This window comes from Apostichopus japonicus, chromosome 2 (genome assembly GCF_037975245.1).
Source record: "Apostichopus japonicus isolate 1M-3 chromosome 2, ASM3797524v1, whole genome shotgun sequence".
NCBI lineage: Eukaryota > Metazoa > Echinodermata > Holothuroidea > Aspidochirotida > Stichopodidae > Apostichopus > Apostichopus japonicus.
Window position 1 is genome coordinate 26,439,999 of NC_092562.1, and position 23,255 is coordinate 26,463,253.

The following is a 23,255-nucleotide window of genomic DNA, read 5'->3' on the forward strand; positions in this document are numbered from 1 at the left end:
GTAAATCCGTGTACCAGTCAAAGAGGGTCATGTGCTGTAATGTGTTCCACGGTGGTACTACGGTAATAATCTGATATATATACTGCATTAATCTTCACATTGCCCATTGTGATTTACTAACTAATACAGTAAATGTATATTTGGGCTTAGAGCAGCAGACAACACACAGTTACCTAGCAATGTCTGTACCTTAACATTATAGTTATAGTCGTTGACCAACATTTATAGGTTAGATCACCAGACACGTTCCACAGTCCTACTACTTAGCTAACATCTTCCCAAAATACTGGTAGCTTTTCTTGACAACCATCAAGTTCCCATCAACAGTTAAACTGCTCTGACATAGGGTGTTATAGATGCACACTGAGTCCATATCATATAGAGCGACAGACGACACTGAACGGTGTTCAGTTTTTCAAAGTGACGTTGACATATTATGCTGTAGACCAGGGTTAGCCCGCCGCAGGGTTGCGTCCGGCCCGCCAGAGAGGCTCTACGGTGTGAAATTTAGTGAGCAGATTTATTGATAACAATTTAAAGCTATATAATCAATCATTCGAACCTTCTGGGTCCAAAAAAAAACTTCATACAGGTCAGTTTGTATGACACTCTCTCAGCGGAGGGGAGGGGAGGGGGGCCGGCTGGACTGTTTTATCAGGAAGGAAAATAAGTTAGTGCGCTCCACGCGCAGTGCTCACATTTTGTTGCCTTAGGCTTCGCGCAAAAAGTCGAAAAATCGAGCGAAGGGTTCATACGGCCCCCTACTTCATCATAATCATTCCATGTGGCCCTCCTCTGCAAAAGGTTGGACAACCCTGCTGTAGACCGATGTGATAGAAACATGAGCTACTGTACTGTGCTACAAAACTCATCTAGGCCTATTCCAATTGTGTGTAATTAACTTTACAATTATCAATATGATATTGGGAAATATCAAATTGGTACCGCCATGGAAGCTAAAACACATCACATGACAGTCCATGCATGGTACCCACGTGCCCTTTGATGTAGTTCTTCTAGCCTATAAAAAGGCTTTCTATGGTTGTGACAAATAGCTTGATTTAAGCTATAGCAGACAATTACAGCATTACTTTTTAATGTACTGTATACTGTGATGGTATCCTGATACATGTTATGTCAGAAAAAATTTCACTAAACGTTTTTTTTACTTCTTCAGTTCTAAATGATGGAAAATTGTAGTGTTAATGATGTCAGTTCTAGAAAAATCCAAGTAACTTGATGTTCCCAGTAACATTCATACCCAAATATGTAGAATATCATTTTAGACTTGTCACAAGTCATCAAAAGATGAATACATGTTGGTCAAATGACACCAAAAGTTAAGAAGCATTCTGTTGTAGGATCTTAGTGTATTCTAGCACACTGAAATCAACCAATTGAATCATTCAGTTGAAACTAGTGCTGTTTACAATATGTTGGATTCACAAAAGTGATGTCCGAAACACATGGTGATGTCCGAAACATACTTTTAAGGTTATTTTGCTATAATATTTGGTAAAGATGGATGAAGTTTTGAGTAGTGCAGTATGTATGTTTGTAACAATAGAACTTGTCATAATATATGAAGTGCTCATCTATTGTGTCTTTTTTTCAAGCAACATAAAGCAATATTAATTAAAACTTGTTTCGGACATCACTGGTGTTTCGGACATCACACACATGGACGGAAAATTTGAAATGGTTATAAAATCAAAACGGATGAGTGGAAATGTGTCATGTACATACTGTAGTTGAGGGAGTACTTATGCTTTAATAAGAGTAACAAAACAGTCTTGTGGGTTTTAGCATACTTCATATATTAGTTGCTTCATGACGTTTCGGACATCACCAAAATGTGGACGGAAACATTTTGCATGTTGTTTAACTTCATTGTGTAGTAAAATGTGGCTGAATGGACATGCATCTGATATATATTTTATTTGATACAACTATGACAGTATTGAAAAGGCACACCACTTTCAACATTTGTTATTTAACCCCAAACTATGCCACTCATAAATTGGTGTATAAATGTGGACGGAAAAAGTGATGTCCGAAACACTGGTCCAGTTTCGCAATAATTCGCAAATTCATCGATGAAATTTTCTGAAATATTTATGAGAGGGAACCTATAGCCACAAAGTTCAATCATGACAAAATTTGGAGTAATCCTCTTTTGGAGTTGAGAATAGATCAAAGTACAAATTGTGCAGTTTGAAAACGGCAACATTTTCCGTCCACATTTCGGCACTTCTGGGAGTATAGCATACCTATATGCATATCTCAGGAAATTGTCTATGCTATGGTAGGTACAGCTAGGTGGACTCTCTCCATGGGGATAATATTTGTATCTCTAGAATCTCTAATTATTTTGTCACAATGCTCCAAATGCCATTTATGCTAATTTGGGCGCTTTAACGTGAACAGACCCTATTAATATAGCATAACAAACACTTCTTTATATCTTTCTTTCTTTTTAAAATACCACAACTTCTATGAAAAAGCAAAATTTCTTTCAATCCTTTGTACACATGATTGAATTTGTTTGAAACCAAATCAATCATAACAATCAATGCAAAGTACAGTGTTAACAACACTCCCATCACAAATATTTTTGTGCTGAAAATAGTCAAGGATGCTTTTCCTGTGATTTGATTGGCTAATAATCCTTTACCATTGTCTGCAAACATTCTTGCACCTATAGTACTCAATGAATGCACAGTTTGTTGTTTAAATGCAACTACTGGATATGTTACTCAGTCCCGTGTAGAGATAGTGAAGTTTGTACTTAGGCTATCATATGTGTGCATTTAAACAATGAGAAACCTCTTTTTTTGCTGGTCTTGAACTGCTTTGGTCTGTCGCGAACCCTTCTGGTCTCTAATATATTTCTAGGTCTCGATCGGGGACCAGTTCATATGTAGCTTTAACAAACACATGATTAAAAATCAGGTCATTTGTTTTTATTCAGACCCAATTGAACTTTCAAATCTAGTAAAACCACAAACTCAAAAACATTAATTATAGCCTACATGGTTTTCACCTAAAGCGTTTCCTCTTTTGGGTTTGCATTGCAAGTTGGCATTCTATAAAATTGAGAAGTGTTAATAGGCTACATTAATTGACCCTGTACCAAACATTACAAATTACTGTCATATATGTATGTCAATAATGGCGCACTTTGCAGCTTGCAACTTGACATTCACCATGGATACATCCATGTTCTGTCATAGGTTTCGATTATTTTAATTTTCTACCTGGTGTAACAGTATCAACATCACACTGTTGAGAGTGCTCCGCTGAACATATTAAAGCATATTAAAGCATATTATTTAGCTGGAAGATTTCACATGCCAAAGAAGCTGTTCCCAACGAAAACATTTTCTCTGCCATAGGCCTATAGCTTAAATGGCTATAGGCCCTATGGGCTACAGGGATGGAAGGGGAAATGAACCTATTCCTACTGACACAGGTATATGCTATAGGATTACAATAGGCTAATGAAGTAATTCAGTTGAGGGCTAAGTTACCATTAGTCTACCTGCCCTGAGTTAGTACCCGCTAACTTTCCCTTAGGCCTAAGCTATGCTGTTTTTCACATAGGAGCCTAGGCCTACTCTCTATTTCTGAATCTGAAGTAGCACTTACCTTTTCGTCCACATGTACCAGTTTGAGCTCTAGAATACTGTAGCAATACTAAAATGAAACAGATCAGAGTTCGGAGACCAACAAGTGTCCAGCACAAAATTTTGGTAGACTGCTGGCCTTGTAATGTAAAATGGCCTTATCTTTGTTTACACTTACACTAGTTACAGGTACATGTAAGGCTTAGCCTTGAATAGCTACTGGAATTTCAGAACATGGTAGCCAGCTACACGTCATAAGTTAGCCTAGGCCCTAGGTCTAGGCTACTGCACACAACTTCAATGTTCCAGTATAATCTCTTTACTAATTATCCTTCAGTAATTCAGTTCTTTCAAATTGTGTTTGACTGTTCACTGCTACCACTTCGTTTGTAACTGTTTATCTATGACAAGAATATGCCCATTACGGAAGTAGTTTAGGTAAACGTAATGTACCACATCACATTGTATATTACTCAACGCAGTTAGTGCAATAAACAACTGGGTGCTACAATTTGCTAATTGCATCAAAGGTCGCAGTCGCTATAACGAAGAAGTGGCTTCAAGCAGATGTTATACGAGTTATAACAGCCAAGAGCCACATAACACTCCATGTCGTATTCCGTGCGTCGACTCTCGTTAGAATTAAATACGAATTTAGTACATTTCTACTATACTTATATATGTAGTAAAAATCATGACGAGAAAATAACAGGCCTGCTGCCAGAAATTAAATGTTGTAGTGACAATTTGTCATCCCTGCATGTAATGGTACTGACCGGGTAGCGATCTCCTTTTCCCAAACAGGCTTGCTGTTATGTGAAAAAAAAGTCGTTAACGATTGGTCGGAAAAGAGACGTCATCCCCATGGAAACCATTGAAAATTTTGGTTTACCACTTCGAGGTAACCAAAATCCATTCGTTGCAACGAAGATATTCCATTCCAAAATGTACGGTGTTTATTCAATATTCCCCTCTATATATGATTTAGATGGAGATACATATGATTCAACAGAATTGTTGTGTAAATTGGTTATCCGCATACCATTTTCCAAATTTTAGACAGGAAACTTCAGACTAAGTAGAGTCCTAATCTTGTCGCGCAATCCACTCACGTATTGTATCCACTCGAACTATTGCTGCTGCCTGTTTTCATTCAAGACTCGTGAACTCAAGTTGATTATAGGGTACCCATTCCATGAAACCAATTCCGATTTCAATAGAAGGGCTCACGAATCTTGGATAACGTAAACACAAACACAACGGAATGTAGCGTAATTATTATAAGAAAGCTTAACATGCTTTCCAAGCATTAAAAGTAAGATGAGCAGTGGCGTAGGAAGGTACTTTTGAGTGGGGGGGCTGAAGACTGATGGTCGGCCTGGGGGAGGGGTCTAAGGGGCGGGGTGTCCCCCTCCCCTTTGGAATTTTTTTGCATTTCCAGGTGGCCTCAGATGCAATTTGGTGCAATATAGCACACTTCAACACCCACTCCATTTTGTAAAGAATTTTGCATTTTCACCTGGCCTTAGATGCAATTTGGTGCTTCAAATGAGATTTTTTTCTCATTTGGAAATGAAAAAGGGGTTTTCTGACTTGCGGAGCGGGGGGGGGGGGCGGAACGATACTTCCGCCCCCATATTTTTCACTGGGGGGCTGGCTCCCCCCAGCCCTCCCGGTTCCTACGCCCTTGAAGATGAGGCCGTTTGGAAGATAACCCGGGAACTAGAATTAACTAAGTGTCGCAGGTCAATCAGCAACAAATGTTATTCTGTTCAGCATAAGCAACATGCATGTTTCAGTGACGTCAATAAACTCATTCATGCTTTGACAATTTAAGACCCGTGACCCTTCTGATTCAGTGTATGTCTTCCAACTACCAAGCGTGTGAATTATCTCTTCTTGTTACGTTGGTAGCAACTCAGTTGACACACTTAAATGAAGAATTAATTATTTCAATTAAATGGCATTATTTAGTGTTGACCAACCAACTGGTTAGTGATATTTTACATAATAATAATAATAATAATAATAATAATAATAATAACAACAATCATAAAAAAAAAATAATCAGCAGCTATATTTACAACACTTAAGCAACTACAAATGTGAAAGAAGCCCGCAAGCTTGGGCTCATGGATTACAACTTACACGTCGGGTGGCTTCCGATTCAACATTTTAAACACAAATTTTGAATCATTTTCAATTTAGAAGGTCATTTTAGATGGAGAAACCGTATATTGCTCTTGGACTAAAAAGAAACCTTACTATGACCCGGCCGGGTAGCGAATCTTTTTTTCCCCAAACAGGTTTGCAAGTGTGCGTAAATAGTCGTTCATGATTGGTCGGAAAAGTTACGTCATCACCATTGAAACCTTCACTTCGAGGTTCTGCATCCATTTGTTGCAACGAAGATATACACGTTCAAAATTACCCGTAGCTTTTCGAACATATATTTAGATATGTTTGGAATTGGTTTAGACATATTTAGCACACTAGTATTGTATGATCTACTTTGATCGAAGTTTTCTGTGAAGGCATTAATCGATAACATCGCATAGTGAAAGTTTCGTACAGGGTACATCACACATGCGCTGTAGGCCTATTTGTATTATAACTCTGTACACAGTGCAGTGACGGAAATATATCAAACTATACACTATACTGTTTGCGTATATTCACTCAAGACTCGTGAAGTTGCTTTTATTGTAGGCCTACCCATTCCACGAAACGAATTCTGATTTCAATAGAACGGCTCACGAATCGTGGATAACGTTAACACGAACCAAATAGAATGTAGCGTATGTATCATAAGTGAGGTCAACATGTAATCCAAGCATTAAAAGTAAAGTTAGGGCGTTTGAAGGGAAACCCCGTAACTAGACGCAATCAAGTGTCAGTGTGTAACTCATATCAGTATATGTCTTCGAACTTCCAAGCGATGATTATTATTTATGCTGACGTCACGAGCAATCTGATTGGCTGAAAACTCCGTAATTGCAGACCTGTTTGGGAAAAAAATTCGCGGCCGGGTAGGCCCATCGAAACCGGAACCTACAGATTGCTTAGCCTCATTGCTTCAAATGCCACCGCCTTTTTCCACTCGGCTACAGCACCGGTAACATTGTCTGATGCTGTTCAATTTTTCTATAAAGTTAGCATATGTCTAGCCTGTGTCTACACTAGTGGAGAGGAGATGAGGAATATAAAGTAGCATGCATGAAAAGTCAATAGAGGGTATGCACTATATAATCTTTGACTTGTTTAATTTTTGCTAAAGAGGGTAGTCTGCACAGGTTACCTTGAACCACAAATACGTGGGACGCAATTTCTGTAAATTTATTATTCAATAGACATCGAAACGGAGCCATTCTGTGACGAAGATACAAGTTCTAGAAATTATTGTGAATTTTATCTTCTTTTGTCATAATCCGTAAACTACAGAAGTGCACGTTAATTGCTACAAATAGCAAAATGTAGATCATGGTGTAGAAATTTGCGATATTTATTCGACACTGTTTCTGTGTATCGATCGGCGTCCCAAGGGAGCGCCCAGTTGTGATTTCTAGAAAACATGATATAGTTACAGCTAACCTGATTGATCGTATTCACCGTTAACCAGTTTGTCGTTATTTCGCTTTTATTTACCTTGAATACTAAGTGATCAAGTTTTTGTTAGCACTGCTAGTTGATTCCGCCAAAGAAGTAGGTATTCTCATTGATTAATTCACGTATAATTTCTTATAATAACTTCGATCATGTCTTTAGCAGTTACGCTTGTGGGCCTAACAGTAAGCAGTTTAGGCTACGTACTGAATTATCTGGGTATGTACTTGACAACTCTGTCTAACCAGCTGTTTTTGCGGGTGGGTCAGGTGTTTACATTTACCTGTAAGGGGGTCGTGTGTGATCATGCGTATTGTTTTCGTCAATATTCTTTGGTTTGGCGAGCCTTGAGAAGGTCATGTCAGTCGTTTTTCTTGATTTCAGGCTGGGTAGGTTTGAGTGTGTTTAACCATGGAGCTATAAACAGAGCTCCATGGTTTAACTAGGCTTACTGTTTATGCACGCGAATAAAGTTACGGCACGGTAAGTTTGCAAAGTGTTGGCGTTCTTCTAACATGAATATCTTGATTACTTTCTTTACTTCTTGAATACAGATTGAATATCAACTTATAAAAAATCGGCATCTGTCAGTGAGTATACCTCCTTAATTGCTCCGTGCGACAGACAATGAGTAAAGTTTGCTGTCCAGTAATAGCTCTGATGAAATAAATGTCCTGATACACTATTTTTTATGTACAATTACACAATGGCATGACTAACAATCTTTGGCCTCTGACGACTTCAGATGACCCTTGACCTCCACTAAACAACATAACTATTTTACTCAATATAACACATGCACACGAGTGATGCTCCTATCGTGAGATATCCTGTTTACAAGGTTTTCATTGTATGACGTGTGGTGACCTCAGGTGATCTTCACAAAAAACAGTATAGTTCTTGTACTCAATATGAAGCATATACACATGCTACGTATAAAATACGTAGTCGTACTTCCTTTCATAAGATATCGGGTTTACAAGGTTTGACATCTGGTGACCCCAAATGATATTTTGACCACCAAAAACAGTTCTTGTGCTTAATACGGGCATCCACCTTACAAGGCACTAGATTCTTCAGTTTCTCATCTTGAGTTATCGTGTTAACAATGTTTTCACAATTTGACCTCTGGTGACCTCAAATGACCTTTGACCACACGAAAAGACAATCGGTTTATTTTTATTATTGATGGGGCACATGCGTGTCAAGTATGAGTTTCATCAAAGTTACCCTTCCTGAGATATCATGTTTACAAGCAAGGCGTCACACTTATCCACGCCATCATGACTGCACGAGTTTCTCTTGCCATCGAAACAAAAAAAGGCAAACTAAGAATAAACCCAAACAAACAAAATGCAAAAAACAAACATTCTCCAACAAACAAAGACAAACGTATATTTACCCGAGACTACCATGAAAAGAAGAATAAACAAAACAACTCACCCCCTCAAAAAAAAACCCATATGGAATCGAACCTAACATTTGATTACTTCATTCATTTCGATATCATTCCTGCGTGCTGACAGTTCAGAATCGCTGTAAATATTTGAATATATTATGTTTCGAATTCATTCGGTAAGGAAAAAGGTCTACTTTGTCTACTCACTGAGTTAATAAGCACACTTTTATAATAACGATAATAATTGCAACAATAACAATAATAATCATAATAAGAAATTGAATAATAATAATAATAATAATAAAAATGATAATAATAATAATAATAATGATATAAACAAATAATAATAATATTCGTTCACATCCCTTTTCGCACAACTAACTATATTACAACAATAGTCACAACATATTGAAGGGTATTCCAGTGTTTCCTTGGAATGGTTTCACAGGACGTCGTGTGTATACCTCATGTAACTCAGTCATCTCAAGCCTTGGAGGTTGCACACATGTAACATTCATAGCAAACCATCAGCAATGGCTCATTCTCTTCAAAAATCATTTCTATTGAAACTTTAAGTTGTATATAAATATATATATAGGCTTCATTTTACTTATGCCAATTTTAACTGGAATGCTGTTGAACATGTTTTTCTGTGAACTTCTGCATATGGACCAAATGTTTGGGAAGCAGAAGGGGTATGGTTGATGGAGCTGTTTGACTTCAGTTGGGCAAGCTTGTCGCTTCTTTTGGGCATCTGGATAATTTTGCTTGGGTATGTAAAGTGTTTCACTTCAAGACAGCTCTGTAAGAAACCTGTGGTATTATCGCTCCCCATCTGCTTGTTGGATTCATATGCTAGCATTTTTATGGGTGGCACTTTAAATTACAAGTGAATCTACAGAAGATCGTGCTGATGATACAAATTAAGAATAGAAAACAAACATTTTTGTTATTTTGTGTGATAATATCTAGGGGGGAATCAAGGGAAGCAATGATTACTGATTTTTTGACAACAATTAAGTAATTGTAAACATTCAAATCTAGACATGTAAATATATAAATGCACAAATGAAAAGAATTTAAATTTTACTGTGCTATAGTTAACATTTTACTTTCATTTAAGATCTTTGTTTTCATTAATTTCTGGAAATAATATAATATCAAGGTACTTTACGTAGTGTAGAGTAGCAATGTCATGCAGGCCATTACATGCAGACTTTAAATTTCATTTATTCTCTACATTGCAGACAGCTTTACAACTCAAAGCCAATCATGGCAATGCCAATAACATTCAAAACAGAATTTCATTCCAAAATCTTTCATATTATCTAATTAAGCTAATGAGATTCACCTACACCTACACAAGAGAACCGACATGGTAAGACGGTCAACCTTCATCAGGCAGTGAGAATCATTATGGTTAGTTAAAGCAGAAGAGAAATCTTAAAATGAGAGATTAATTGTTTTACCTTGTATTAAAGAAGAAGCTTCAGCTGTGACCGAATCTATAGCAACATTGTAGGAATGATATAAATTAATTAACATCGTCTTCCCACGTTTAAAAAAAAACAGTTGAACCGTAGTCTATTCACTGATGTAATTGTGTATTCCAATTTATGAGTACTTTATTGTCAAATGCTTATATTGGGTTCATTGTTACGACCTGTCTCTGAAGGCTCTATCAATTGTTGTATTAAGTTTAATCCCAAATTACCCATAAATGATTCAATTGCAAAAAGATTTATTATACTAATATTATTCTTTACTTCCTTGTCATAATAAGCATAAAAGATCCAATACAAAATGATTATCCTTTCTTTTGCTTCAATCTAAAGATGTAGAAGAATATAATTTAAAATTCATAAAAAATCAGAATTCTTCTCAGTAGATCACAGAATAGTCATCTTGGTTGTTCAAATAACACCTCAGTAACTTCAGACACAGCATGTAGTTATCCTGAAATAAAAAAATTAAAATTTTTATTAGGAATCAACATTGTTTGATGTAGTTCCGGAAAAGATTAAATCTAATTGATAGGATAAGATTGAGATATTAATATTGTAAATATATCGTTTTCAAAGTTAAAGATGGCAAGATGATTTTCAAATTTATCAATCATTACAAAGAGAATAATCAGTAAGACTTTATGAAAGTTCTCTAGATTTCCAAGCAATAAATGTATTCTTCAATATCATGTAACTTCATGTATTTTTTTTTTATTGTTTGCTAAATATAAATGAATGCTTGTTTAAAGGAAGTTTCACATTAAAATATAACCTGTGATAACATGAAGTTCACATTTTTCCTTCTCAATTTCTGCACAGCCAGATATAAATCACAGGCGCCTTCTGTCTCCAGACATTGTATTTGAGCTTTAGCTGTGACATACACAGCACTGACACCAACTCCATTTCTGAAATGAAAATTAGCAAAGTTCAGTTTCTCCTGAATTACTGCTAAACTATGTGTATGCATTTTAAACATAAAGTAGACAAACTTGTTAATAAAAGTCCTACTAACTGCTGGTTTTAACGTCTTGTGCAATGCAGCCTTATATAACTGCTTTTTAAACAATCATTATTTATCCAAAAATCTTAGCTTTTATGATCCGGCTAATATGTACAAATCAGCAAATATACATACAGACAGTGCATAACTGTAGGACCAGATGTTATGTTTCTAGTTGACTGAATGAAATCCAACATCTTATGAAGATCTTCATCACCACCAAGAAATGCTTCAAAAGTCAAGTGATTCACAATAACTGATTCCTGGGAAAAAGATCAAGTGAAAATTTATGAAATTACTTGATGTAGTTAAGATATGTACAATGAGAGGTGGAATCAGTTGGGTAACTATTTAACAAGCAAAGCATAGAGAGCCATTCATTGTACTAAAAACCATGATTTAATCCAAGAAGATGAATCATGTTCTTAAATGTTTTACGTCATTATTTCTTAGATTACCGGATGATCTTGGTGTATGACTTCAAATTTCTGTGTTCTCAACAGATCTTGACTTTCGGTGTTAACACACCTCACTGTGATGGATCCATAAGTGATCAACCCAGAATCTGGCCAATACTTTGCAGCAGTCTGTTGAATTACACAATGAAGAGAGATGCAAACAATAAATATACCTAACCATCCTCAATATGCTTTTTATAATTACAACTTGTAAAATAAATATACTGTGGACATTAAGATTGATTGCTAAGATTACTTTGATTGAAAGTCGGATCATCAAATAATATATGATATGATATATGATCTGAGAAAATGGATGATAGGAATTTGCTTGGCTTGTGGATGTGAAAGGGTTAATGCACACAGACCAAGTGGCCTGTTTTTGAAAGGCTTGCATTCATAGGGGTAGGAGCCTAATTTGATTGCGGGGGGGGGGGGGGTGTAACGACTTGCCCGAAAAATATATCAAAAATATTTCGCATTCAACATGTTAATGTGCATATCATATAGGAATTCATCTGTTATTACATCAAATGCCAATGAGGTACAATCATTTTCTGTGTTACTACCCTTCCATATAGGTTAGAATTATTGGGGAAGTAGTTAAAACAATTATGATGATAATAATATAAGTTTAACCATTGAAAAACACGTTGCAAATTATTCTTCTTTCAGCAGGTGCCCGAAAAATTCTCAGCATATTGTCCGTATTTTGCACCAAAAATATTGAAAAAACAGTGCAAATTATTCTTCTTTCAGTAGGTGCCCGGAAAATTCTCGGCATATTGCACGAATTTTGCACCAAACAATTGAAAAACACATTGCAAATTATTCTTCTTTCAGCAGTTTCCCGAAAAATTCTCAGCATATTGCCTGAATTTTGCACTAAAAAATTTAAAAAACACACTGCAAATTATTCTTCTTTTAGTAGGTGCCCGAAAAATTCTCAGCATACAAAAAATTTGGTTGGGGGGCTGCAGCCCCCCCCCAGCCCCCGCCTCCTACGCCTATGCTTGCATGCCATAAATCTCTCACAAAAGTAATCCATGTGATTTTACAAACCTTGTTAGCTGTGCTCATGTCATTCAACATGATAATGGTACTGCATTTGTAATCATAGACAAGTCTCCAAAAATCTTCCAAGATTGAAGCCAGAGGATCTTGGGTCAAAATAATTGAACCATCATCCTATATTAAACATAAAAATATTTTTATTTATAAGAAACTAAGGCGTACAGGCAGGGAAATATTTGAAACAAGCATTTTCAACACCTACATATTTTTCTGAACAAACATATTCTGGTAGTTCTCCTGCATTGTTTTAAATTAAAATTCCTGAATCAGATCTTTGATCGAAACCACATCAATAGAATTTATTTTTAGTGTGGAGCTATACATTTTAAATTCTTTTTGCATAGTTTAAAGTATTTATCCACTATTGAATGTTATATTCCTGCAAAGAAGTTGAGTATTAATGTAATTTAAATGCAAAAAATAATGATATCCAAGCAAACCTTCAAGCATATATTGCTGTAGTAATATGAAAGTTGAATCTGAAGAAAATATACCAACATTACATCATGGACGACCTACTACTTACAGGTAAACAGTGTTTACTCTGATACAACAATATCAATAGTTAAAGTTAAGGGGCACTGACTTAATGCTGATATATTGTATACACTAAAAAAAATTGCACTCCAGTTTGTATTTGTATACCGATGATTATCTGTCAGATTGTATTTTATACATAAAACTGTTTATCTATCAGAAATGACCTTCTCAGCATCTGAGGCACATCACATTACGGACGACTTAGTTTAACACACATAGTTTTTAGTCAGTTGCTCAGATGTAACACCAAACTTGGTAGGGAACTATGTAACATTTAAGGCATCATATCACAATTTTATGGAGCATATACAATTTGTCAGCTACTAAAGCAGTGTTGAATGTATCATCACACAAAGGACACATTTCACAAAATCATGTGAGTCTTGTGTGGCTTGCCAAAATTATAATATAGAGTCTAGCAAAAATTGTTCACTGTGCAGGCTACTGTGCAGGCCCAAATACCATCCTTTCTGCTGAAATATAGGAGCTTATGCTAGAATACAATCAAAATTTACAAGTATATATAACACCACTAGTTTAGGAAATGCTTGTGAATAAATCTTCATGTATGGATGTACTAACCTCTAACTTGGTAGCATTTACATAATCATTGCTGCCATGAGTAACACCATTTGACTTCAAGACTGGTCTGTATGAGTCCACTGTATATAATTCAATAAATCATCAATGAAAACATTTGTTGGATACTTTTAGGATGGCAAATAAGTCTGAATAAACAATTCAGTTTCCATTGTCATTGTAAACAAAGTTTGAAGCAATTTTAATTATTTTAATCCATTTTCATTGATTTCATATCTATTTAAACATTTGATAGAAACTAAAAACAGCCATGTACAAAGCTATTATGCTTCAGTAAACATAAACCATTTGACACCACACCTTCATCGGTTATTACACTTGAGAAATTGGCCAAACACTTAAAGTGTAGTAAGAAAAAACAAGTTTCGTCATTTCAAAAAATAAGAAGAAAAATTTGAAATGAAGCAGTTTCGATAGTTGTGCTAAATAAGTGCCTAAATATAAAAAGGCATATACAGAATTAAGAGGCAGACTGTCATTACGATTTTTATAAGTAGCTTAAAGCGGTATGTTCTGCTAATAAATAACAATCAACTCAAAAATTTCGAGTACTGAATAAGTTAGTAGACTGAATTTGCGGAACCAGAAGAGAATAAACTTTATGATAGAGACATTGTGGCTTTTAGGTCTCTGAAGCAGTCTCATTTGTAGGGATGGAGGTTCTCCTCCGGAAACAAATGAGACGTTAAAGGTCTTTTGAAGTGGCTATAAATGCAAGGTTTACTAATAAATACTTTGTGTGAGGTTAAAAGAAAGAGAGGGGGTTTCTATTCTCCCGCAGCAAAAAAAAAACCCCCAACAACAACTGACAATCGGAGGAGGAAGCAAGGTCCCCCTGGCCCTCCCCATTTGGGCACGCCATTGATTGAAGGCTTTGTACATACAAGGAATGATTCCAGGAAATCTGTTTTTGTAGGCATTCTCTTGGGATTCTCCCATCTGCTGCTGCTGTTGCATCTTAAGTTCTTTGATTTTTGTCAGTGCCTGAAGGAGTAAGTAAGAAACCAGAATCCTAATGATATTGCTAATATCAACGAACATGACATTCACAAGTCAGTAAGCTAAACATGTACTTGGTGATTAGCCATCAAATTAACAACCTCAGCAGTGAAATTTTTATTGTCCATTAGTTAACCATAAGATATTTCTAAAAATGTTTCTTACGATTGTCCAGGAAGAATGAGGGAAAGAAATAGTTCTATTAACTTGATTTGTCTTTAGTGAGATGTTTGTAACCGCACTGTAAGTCTAATGTACTGAATCACATAACCACTGATGACAGGTGACTGTGTAAATACAACTTACAGGAAATATATAATTAAAATTGTCCTAAGTATTTATTTCAAGTCTTTGGACATATTATTAAACTTAAATAAACAGGATCCTAGGAACAGATTAATGAATATGTGTTGACATACACGTATTCACAGGAATCAGGTAAAGACATTCAATTCAACTTACAGAAAATTCTTGAACAGCTTTACAATTCAATGTCTGATCATCCATGCCCTTAAACTCCTCTGTTAATGTTCTTGTATTCTCTGGTGTAAGCTGAGCCTGCTGCAAGGTGTCGTAGATATATAGATACTGCACCTGTTGAAATTACCATAACTATTTATGAGTTTTCAAAACATCAATTAGTTGGAAAATACTAAAGTAAACCAGCAGAGTTGAAATGAGTAAACAATATTACAATGCTCAATTACTTTTCATTCTCCTCGGCATGCATGCTGATTAAATGCTCAATGGAGCCGTGTAACAGTTTAATGGAGTTACTAAGTATTGGACCCTAAATGCTTTAAACAAACATAATACTTTTAGATGTATAGAAATAAAAAAAACTACAAATTTGGAGGATTATCAGCAATTCATGCTATGTTCTAATTAGGTCCCTTTTTGAATTACTGATGATTTTAAATTACATTAAAGTGAATAAATTAAAGTATAACTTTAACATCATTTCATAGAAACAGAAAACTTCAAGTTACATTTAGTGCATTGCAGCAGTAAAACACATTTTACCCAATAGCAAGTCTCACTAAACTTTAAGAAAACATATTTTCTCAAACACAAAAACTGCAAATTTATTACTTTAGTAAATTTGAATTTATTTCTAAATCACAAACCCGGGTAAGGACCATGTCCATTCTGTCTTCTCTCAGATTTTTAATGGCATTATAGATGCTGATCGTGCTGTTAGATCTAAGCACATCCACCAGTTGGTACAGGGCTAGAAAAGTACCTGTCGATCCACTCCCATCTCTGTTAAAAAATCATTGCCGAATTACTAATTGCAAATTCACTTCTATGTAAGTATTCATTTAAAAACATCATTATAAACTATCTTTAGTTCACACACACTGTTTCAAAAAGTATTTTGTGTCCGTTTTGCTACGATGGAAAAGTAGCCTATAGTCAACCTTGTAAAGATATCATAACACTTGCCACAAGAATTTCTTGAAGAAATGGTATCTGCTATTTTATATTTATTCATTATATTAGTTATGTTAACTAATATCTGAAAGTGATAAAAGATTGAATTTCACAATACACTGCATTAAGGAGTGTGTCTATTATTATTCCATATAAAATAATTAGACAATACTATGATGGTAAGGAAATTTACATATTATTTTTATGTAGGTCTGAATCTTAAACTATCAAGTACATGAGCAGAAAACTTGTTACCTGCAGTGGATGAGCAAAGGTGACATCTTGATATGCTCTTGCTTCATCTTCACCTGTTTAATGAAATCAATCAGGTTTGTGTAATCTTCTGGAACTCCTCCTTGAGGCCAACCGTGAAACTGAAGCTGGTAGACATTTAGAATTTTGTCATCATGCATCTAGAAAAATAACACACTTTGTTATGCTGAGTGCTATGTAACAGAGCCAAGGTAGGATTGCAAGATAGATAATCCAACTACATCTGACAAAAACTAAAATACTCATGTAAAAAAAAAGAAGCATGGAGTAATGTTTGTGTGTAAAGCATGTATCACATCCACTATATGGTAGCATTCATCTATGATATATAAACACCTGTGGCAACCCTTACCGGCCTGTTTATCACAGTGTAAAACACACACAAAAAAGAAATAAAACATGATCATGTGTGGAAAACATGAATTTGTGGAACCAAATTTACGTCTAAAATGGCATGACAAACGTGTTTCTTTGTGTAATTCTTGAAATAAATGTATGAAAAATGGATCTTGACACATTAGACAATGTGATAAAATGTACGTTTTGACATATAGCAATCTAACACAATTTAAATCAATCGCATAGCAGTGTTTGCAACTGCCTAAATACTGTACAATATTAAAATACAAAATTAATCTGTCTACTTTTAAATGACTCACTAAAAGTAGACATTAGGAAATGTACATCAACAAAAAATGAATGTTTCACTCACGTCACTGATTATCTTCAGCCTTCTGTTTGTGTATGTTTGATGATTGGTTGTCTCCTGCAATAACACGGTCATCTCACCAAACACCTCATTAGTTGTCACTTTCCTAGGCCAATAGCTATAAATGTCTTCATCCTTAGACAAGACAAGGATATACAAAAATGTAACAAAATATAACGATTATCTGGAGTATGGTAGGTGAATTCCTACTGCAACGTTTTAATTTGTTTTAATTCTATATCAGCACAAGGAAATATTGTTAACTTCTTCACACTCCTTTAATAAAGCTATTGATCATATAAGTATTAAAAAAAAAACTTAAAAACTGACAATTCCATGTGCAAGTGATTGAGACTCTGCTTTAATTTGTGCACATTAAGGAAGTTGAATGGATGTGAATTTATGTTACAGATGATTTAGCTGAATTTCAACCTAAGAATTATGGAAATGCTAAAATTAAAACTTACATTACGTTGCTGATTTAACAGTGTAGTACAGTGTATTTTAGTTGAAAACAAATAAATTTAATTGTTAGTCATATCTAACTATATTTTCATTAAATGACATATTCAATCAGGTGTGTATATTTATCCAGTCCATAGTATGTCAAGGCTTTTGTTAAATGAATATGATTAAAAGTCTAAACATATCAATGACTTATTTTGCAATCTAACATTAAACATTTTACCGAACTGTCAACCAGCATGACTAATGTCCTGACATTTTGTTGCCAAACCATTCTCCAAAACTGTTCAGCAAGACTTTTACTTCGAGGTCCTAGGAAATAATGAAGAAGTATTTTTAAGGAAAGGCATCATTGTTATCACTTCAAAAAACACAGCAACTTAACTGTATGTGTTCTTTTAATTCAATTCAACAATAAAATGCAAACAATTATCTCCAGGAGAGTATGCTTAGTAATAAATGGTCGATATATGGTAATATTATGGTGTCAGATAAACAAAATGACACTGTACATTATTAGTATTAGTACTACTCACCCATATTGTGGTGGAAGTTAAGAACATTTTTAGTGATGATTGCTCTATCAAAGACTAACAGCACAAAATAGTTTTGAAAGTAAGGTTCATGGTTTACACTTACTTTAAGTGTTAGTAAAAAGAAAGTTGAAGTACTTTGTTGATTAAATCACCTAAAAGTAACATATTCAACTGATATAGGGGTCCATAGTTCAGTTAAATAGCTAATTTGTAACTTAATGTAGCTACATTGATCACTTTCAAATATTATAGTATTCACAAGGTGTGTTGATTGCTCTAATTTATTGATAGTGTTCTCATGTGTTTTGTTGTTTTCTTTGACTGATAATTCGATGTAGACAATGTTCATGTTTTGGTGACAAATCACATTCCACACATTTTAACTTGGTAACATCTCACTCTCTCGGTATGGTAATAAGAGTTGAAGAATGACACTGAAATGTGTTACAATCAGCAACAAACCTGCTATGAGGTACAAATATATTGATCAAAGTCATGTTATGATTTGTAAAAAATCTCTTTAAAGTAAATTAATAAACAAATAAGTTAAGGTATGAACAGAAGAAAAGATATCTCATGCAAATGTGTGGAGAATAACAGTAAAACATCTTCAAAAAGAATGGTTTACCTCTTGCAGCTATGAACCTTGCTTTCCCATTGCGAGCCTGAAAATAAAATATAGTACTTACAATGATTCATATTTTACTTCTACTTCCACAAATGTTTCAATTTCATTATAATAATATAATAGAAGATGTTATTTGACAAAATATATCATGCATGAAATCCAAAAGGTGTGAAAACAACTTGTGGTTCATATGTTGACTAAACATCCTACAAGAAGAAACTACAAAAAAGATAAGGATCGCAACCTTAAATTAAACCATTTATCTGTACTGCTAAAAAGTGTTAAGTACATGAAATTGCGTTTTATTGATAAATATGGGAAACTAGCAAATACAATGTATTTTCTAGCACAACTACTTTGACATATTCCATAATTATCTGCCCTTAAAGGTGTAGTCATATTTCAAATTACTTATGGATACTTCACAGCCAACAAAAAAGTCATAGAAAAAAATAAAGTGTCACCGAGCAATAGTAAATTTATAAAAGAATTTTTCACTGGGCACTACTCTGTATTATTGCAAAAATGTTAAGGCAATAATCAAATAATCATAAAAGATGTAGAAGCTCAGATATAATACAAACCAACTACCCTTTTGTAATGGATTAAATACAATTTGTATGGAGTCCAACGCACCTTAAAAATATTGCCATTTTGAACCCTCATAACCAGAATTTATCTCAAGTAACATATATTTGTCAATAGGAGACTTTTATCACCAAATGAGATTCATATTATGGTAGCATTTCTAATCAATATGACACAATTAATGATGTCATTGGTCTAATTAGGTATTAAGCTTTACAGAATTCATAGGCAACAATATTGTTAAACTGTTTAGCACTCAATTAAGTCAATGAAACCCTCTTTTGTAGCTGTAATTTTTTGCTCAGTATTAACAGGAAATGTCACACTGTTTGCCATAAGACACTGTTAATGAAAAGCAAGGTTACAGCAAAAAAATATTGCAATGGATGAGAATCTACTGGATTGATTGATGAAAATCATCAGTGCTATGCAATTACATGCATTCTATTTCTAACCCATACCACTGACGCCACAGCAATAGTACATCACTAGATATAAATGTCACTCATGCAACATGAGAGCTAGTAATATTAAAACCAAAACGAAAAGGAAAGTTAAAAGAAGGAAAGCAAGAAAGAAGTACGAAAGAGGTTTGTTTTACTATTTAAAATGCTATATATTCAAATAGTTAGCATGTTCTCACACCATCTACCATCAGTGGAACCAGTAGAAGAAGAAAAAGTGATATGATGTTGCATTGTAGCAAGACACATAGAAAACATGTACAGTAATGTGTCAAGAACCCTTTACCCATAGCCAATTGCACAAGCTTGCAATGAAGATTCTTCTCCAGCTAGCAAACGTAACTGTTTCAAGTGCTCGGCAGTTTAACTGATATATACCTTTATCATGCTGGCATTGTAATAATCTGACTCTCCCGTGTTGCCAGGTACCTGTAACTTTACTCTTGTATGATCATCTTGTAAAATTACAAGATTCAAAAGGAAAAACATCAACACAGTTGGATGAGCTGTTACGGGAAACATATCTTTAAACGTTGAACAATGTTTATGTCTAAAGATATGTTTAGAACATGTAGCAAATAATGGGAACTGAAACCATTACATTAAAACTAGGTGTAATTTAACAGAATTACCATGCATGAAATATGTTTGAACATGCTACCAACATGCACAATAATAAAACAAGCTGAGAAGACATCAAAAACTGGATGTACAGTAATACATATTATATACCTTTTAAGTATTCGTCAGAATACAATTAAGCACAATGTGTTATATGTGTGTCGTTTAAGTAGGTATATCACTAAGAGCTGTGATCAATTTGGAAGATCATATTCCAAGTGATAGAATTTGAAGTTGGAGTAACTTTTCTTCAACATATCTTCATCATTTTTCAATCAGAACCAATGTACTGCAAATGTTTTCTGCAGGATGCAAAAAGTATATATGTTTTATGATGACAAATCAAATGGTTATATAATGTTGCATTGCTTCAATTTCTACTATTGCTGTGGAATCTTAACAATTCTCTCCTAATGAGGAATAAACTAGTCAATAAATTCAACAACAACATAATGGAATGATGCTTGCACAATACCACTTTGCATCTTACATTATTTGAATGGTATATATTATTTCACTGATAAGAAAACATTAAACACTAAACAAGTATTCAAATTTGAATGGTCTTTAAATCTTATCATGTAACAATGAACAAAAGGTATGGTCATTTGGTGTAGGCTGCATGTTTGCCATCATGCACGTACAAGAAGAATATCTGTCACAATGCAAAGTTATTCTCCAAATGGGCAATGGATTTATCAAGAAAACGGCGATCGTAAACAGAGGTACTTACATGGAATGATCTTGGACAAGCTGTTCTTTGATTGCAATCTTTCATGCCGAAGCGCTTCAGAACACGGTTGTTGCCGACCTCTCGGAAGAACCTTCACAAAGACAAAAAGGTGGTGATCTAATTTCTCTACAGCTGAACTGTAAATGAATTACAATGTACAGTTGACAGTATTAGTTAGTATGATTTTATCATTACGAAATATCTCTCAAAGTTTACCCTTTACTTGATAACTGAAGGTAATTTTTACACATCTTGATAATAAATAAATTAATAACATATACTCACCATAAACTCCTTGACAACATCCTCAATGACAATTCTTCTGTCTCTGCTCATGTAGTCTTGAAGTTCGGACACTTTCATTGGTTTTGGTGGTGTTGTCTTTTTGGCAGTGTCTACATTGATGTAGACACCTGCATATTGTTCAATATCAACAGGGTCCTCATAATCACTGTCTTGTTTTAACTCTCTCTCTGTAGATGCCTCTGATACAACTGTGGATCCAACAGCCTCATACGTTGAACCAGATTCAACCAAGCTGCTAATTTTGTCTCGAGGTACTTCATATCCTTCAGCCTGGTCTCCACTGACTGGTTGATTAAGATGTTGATATTGATCTGGTGATTTTAGCATTTCATTTTTGTCAAGGGGTATATACTCAGTTTTGTCTTTGACTTCTGTTGGCAAATCTATAGGAACGTAAGAAAAAGAAACTTATTGCCTCAATATACATTTGATATGCTGAATGGATAATTTACCTGTACAATGTTATCAACTGGTTAACTATATAATATGAGAACCAGGAGTTTACATTTCATCAATGAACATCTACTGGAATCAAGATGCTCAAGCTATGTACGTTAGTAATTATATGAGATGGATATTTCTATAACAAGATACATACATGTCTCGGTATAAAAAAGGCCAAAATAGGGCATTCATATCATAAGGTACACGTAAATAGCAAACTACACTTAAAGGCACACAGAAAAAAAGATATGTATATACATATATATAACATCGTGAAAGAAACATTTCCCAATTATTTCTAGAAGATTTTCAACATGCCACCTTACATTACACCTCCGAAATATATGTTTTCAATCGATACTCCTATTGTTATGAACAACTGAATTTCATGTTTTGATGTATAATAAATAATAATACAAATGCACATGAAATAAAGAAAAACCTTGCAAAAAATACTTTTGACTGTTTCTTTTACTCAATCCAGGGGTCGCATTACCCGTGGGATTGCACGATTCCTGCAGTTTTATTTCAAATCCCGCATGTCAAAAGTTGTCAAGACTGGATTTTCCGTAATTAATTTCAGCTCTCAACCTGAATTAAACAGAAATTACGGCTGTGACCGTGTAGCGATTCATCGCTAAGCGATCGCATTTGGAATAAACGTTTAGTAATAAGTCACTTGCAATTATTTGAAAATACATAAATTTGATACTTTCAATATTTACGCAAGCACAAACGTATACAGTAGCAACAACTATGAGAGGAAAGTGCTTGCTATGGACTACCACAACTAGCTGCTTGACGACAACAAAGACCTGTGCACTTCACAAACGTATGTTTGCGTAAATTCCCCACAAATCTCCCACCACATGGTAGCCTAAATTCACAGAGAGTCAACATTAAAATGTAGCCTAACCATCTGTTTATTCGCTCAAATTGTGTCGCAGTTGGCTGGCACTAAAAACATGCACAGAATACTTTCGTTATTGCTGCCATCTTCGACCACTGCCATGTTCGACAACTAGTGTGGTGTTCGGCTAACATGTGGCACATGGTAGCCGAACACCACACTAAGAAAATGAGGAAATCTAGCTTAACCATCTGTTTCTTTGATCAAATTGTAACACAGTTAGCTGGATCTAAAATATCTATGGATTACTTTCATTATTGCTGCTATCTTCAACCACATGGTAGCCTAACACCACACCAAGTCCATAGGAAAATCTTGCCTAACCATCGGTTTGCAA

General features: G+C 34.8%; 2 protein-coding genes across 4 annotated transcripts in view; both read right to left on the bottom strand.

Moving 5' to 3' along the window:
• LOC139984187 (uncharacterized) overlaps positions 1–4,110 on the bottom strand; it is a 62,538-nt gene extending 58,428 nt beyond the window's left edge. For both annotated transcript variants that reach the window (XM_071997983.1, XM_071997975.1), the window contains exon 1: positions 3,649–4,110. The gene's annotated coding sequence lies outside the window, so the exon portion shown is untranslated. The remainder of the gene's footprint in view (positions 1–3,648) is intronic.
• LOC139984175 (uncharacterized) overlaps positions 1–23,255 on the bottom strand; it is a 260,085-nt gene that overhangs the window by 88,981 nt on the left and 147,849 nt on the right. Inside the window, exons 21-30 of one of the 2 annotated variants that reach the window (XM_071997950.1) lie at positions 16,497–16,654; positions 15,935–16,070; positions 15,270–15,401; positions 14,693–14,792; positions 13,791–13,870; positions 12,657–12,782; positions 11,595–11,723; positions 11,272–11,399; positions 10,906–11,041; positions 8,609–10,584 (exon numbers count right to left, since the gene is read on the bottom strand). In XM_071997950.1, coding sequence (XP_071854051.1) covers positions 10,510–10,584; positions 10,906–11,041; positions 11,272–11,399; positions 11,595–11,723; positions 12,657–12,782; positions 13,791–13,870; positions 14,693–14,792; positions 15,270–15,401; positions 15,935–16,070; positions 16,497–16,654 — 1,200 coding nt within the window. In that variant the 3' untranslated portion in view covers positions 8,609–10,509. Of the gene's footprint in view, positions 1–8,608; positions 10,585–10,905; positions 11,042–11,271; positions 11,400–11,594; positions 11,724–12,656; positions 12,783–13,790; positions 13,871–14,692; positions 14,793–15,269; positions 15,402–15,934; positions 16,071–16,496; positions 16,655–23,255 lie in introns of those variants that run through there. The other variant, XM_071997956.1, reaches the window with a different exon arrangement.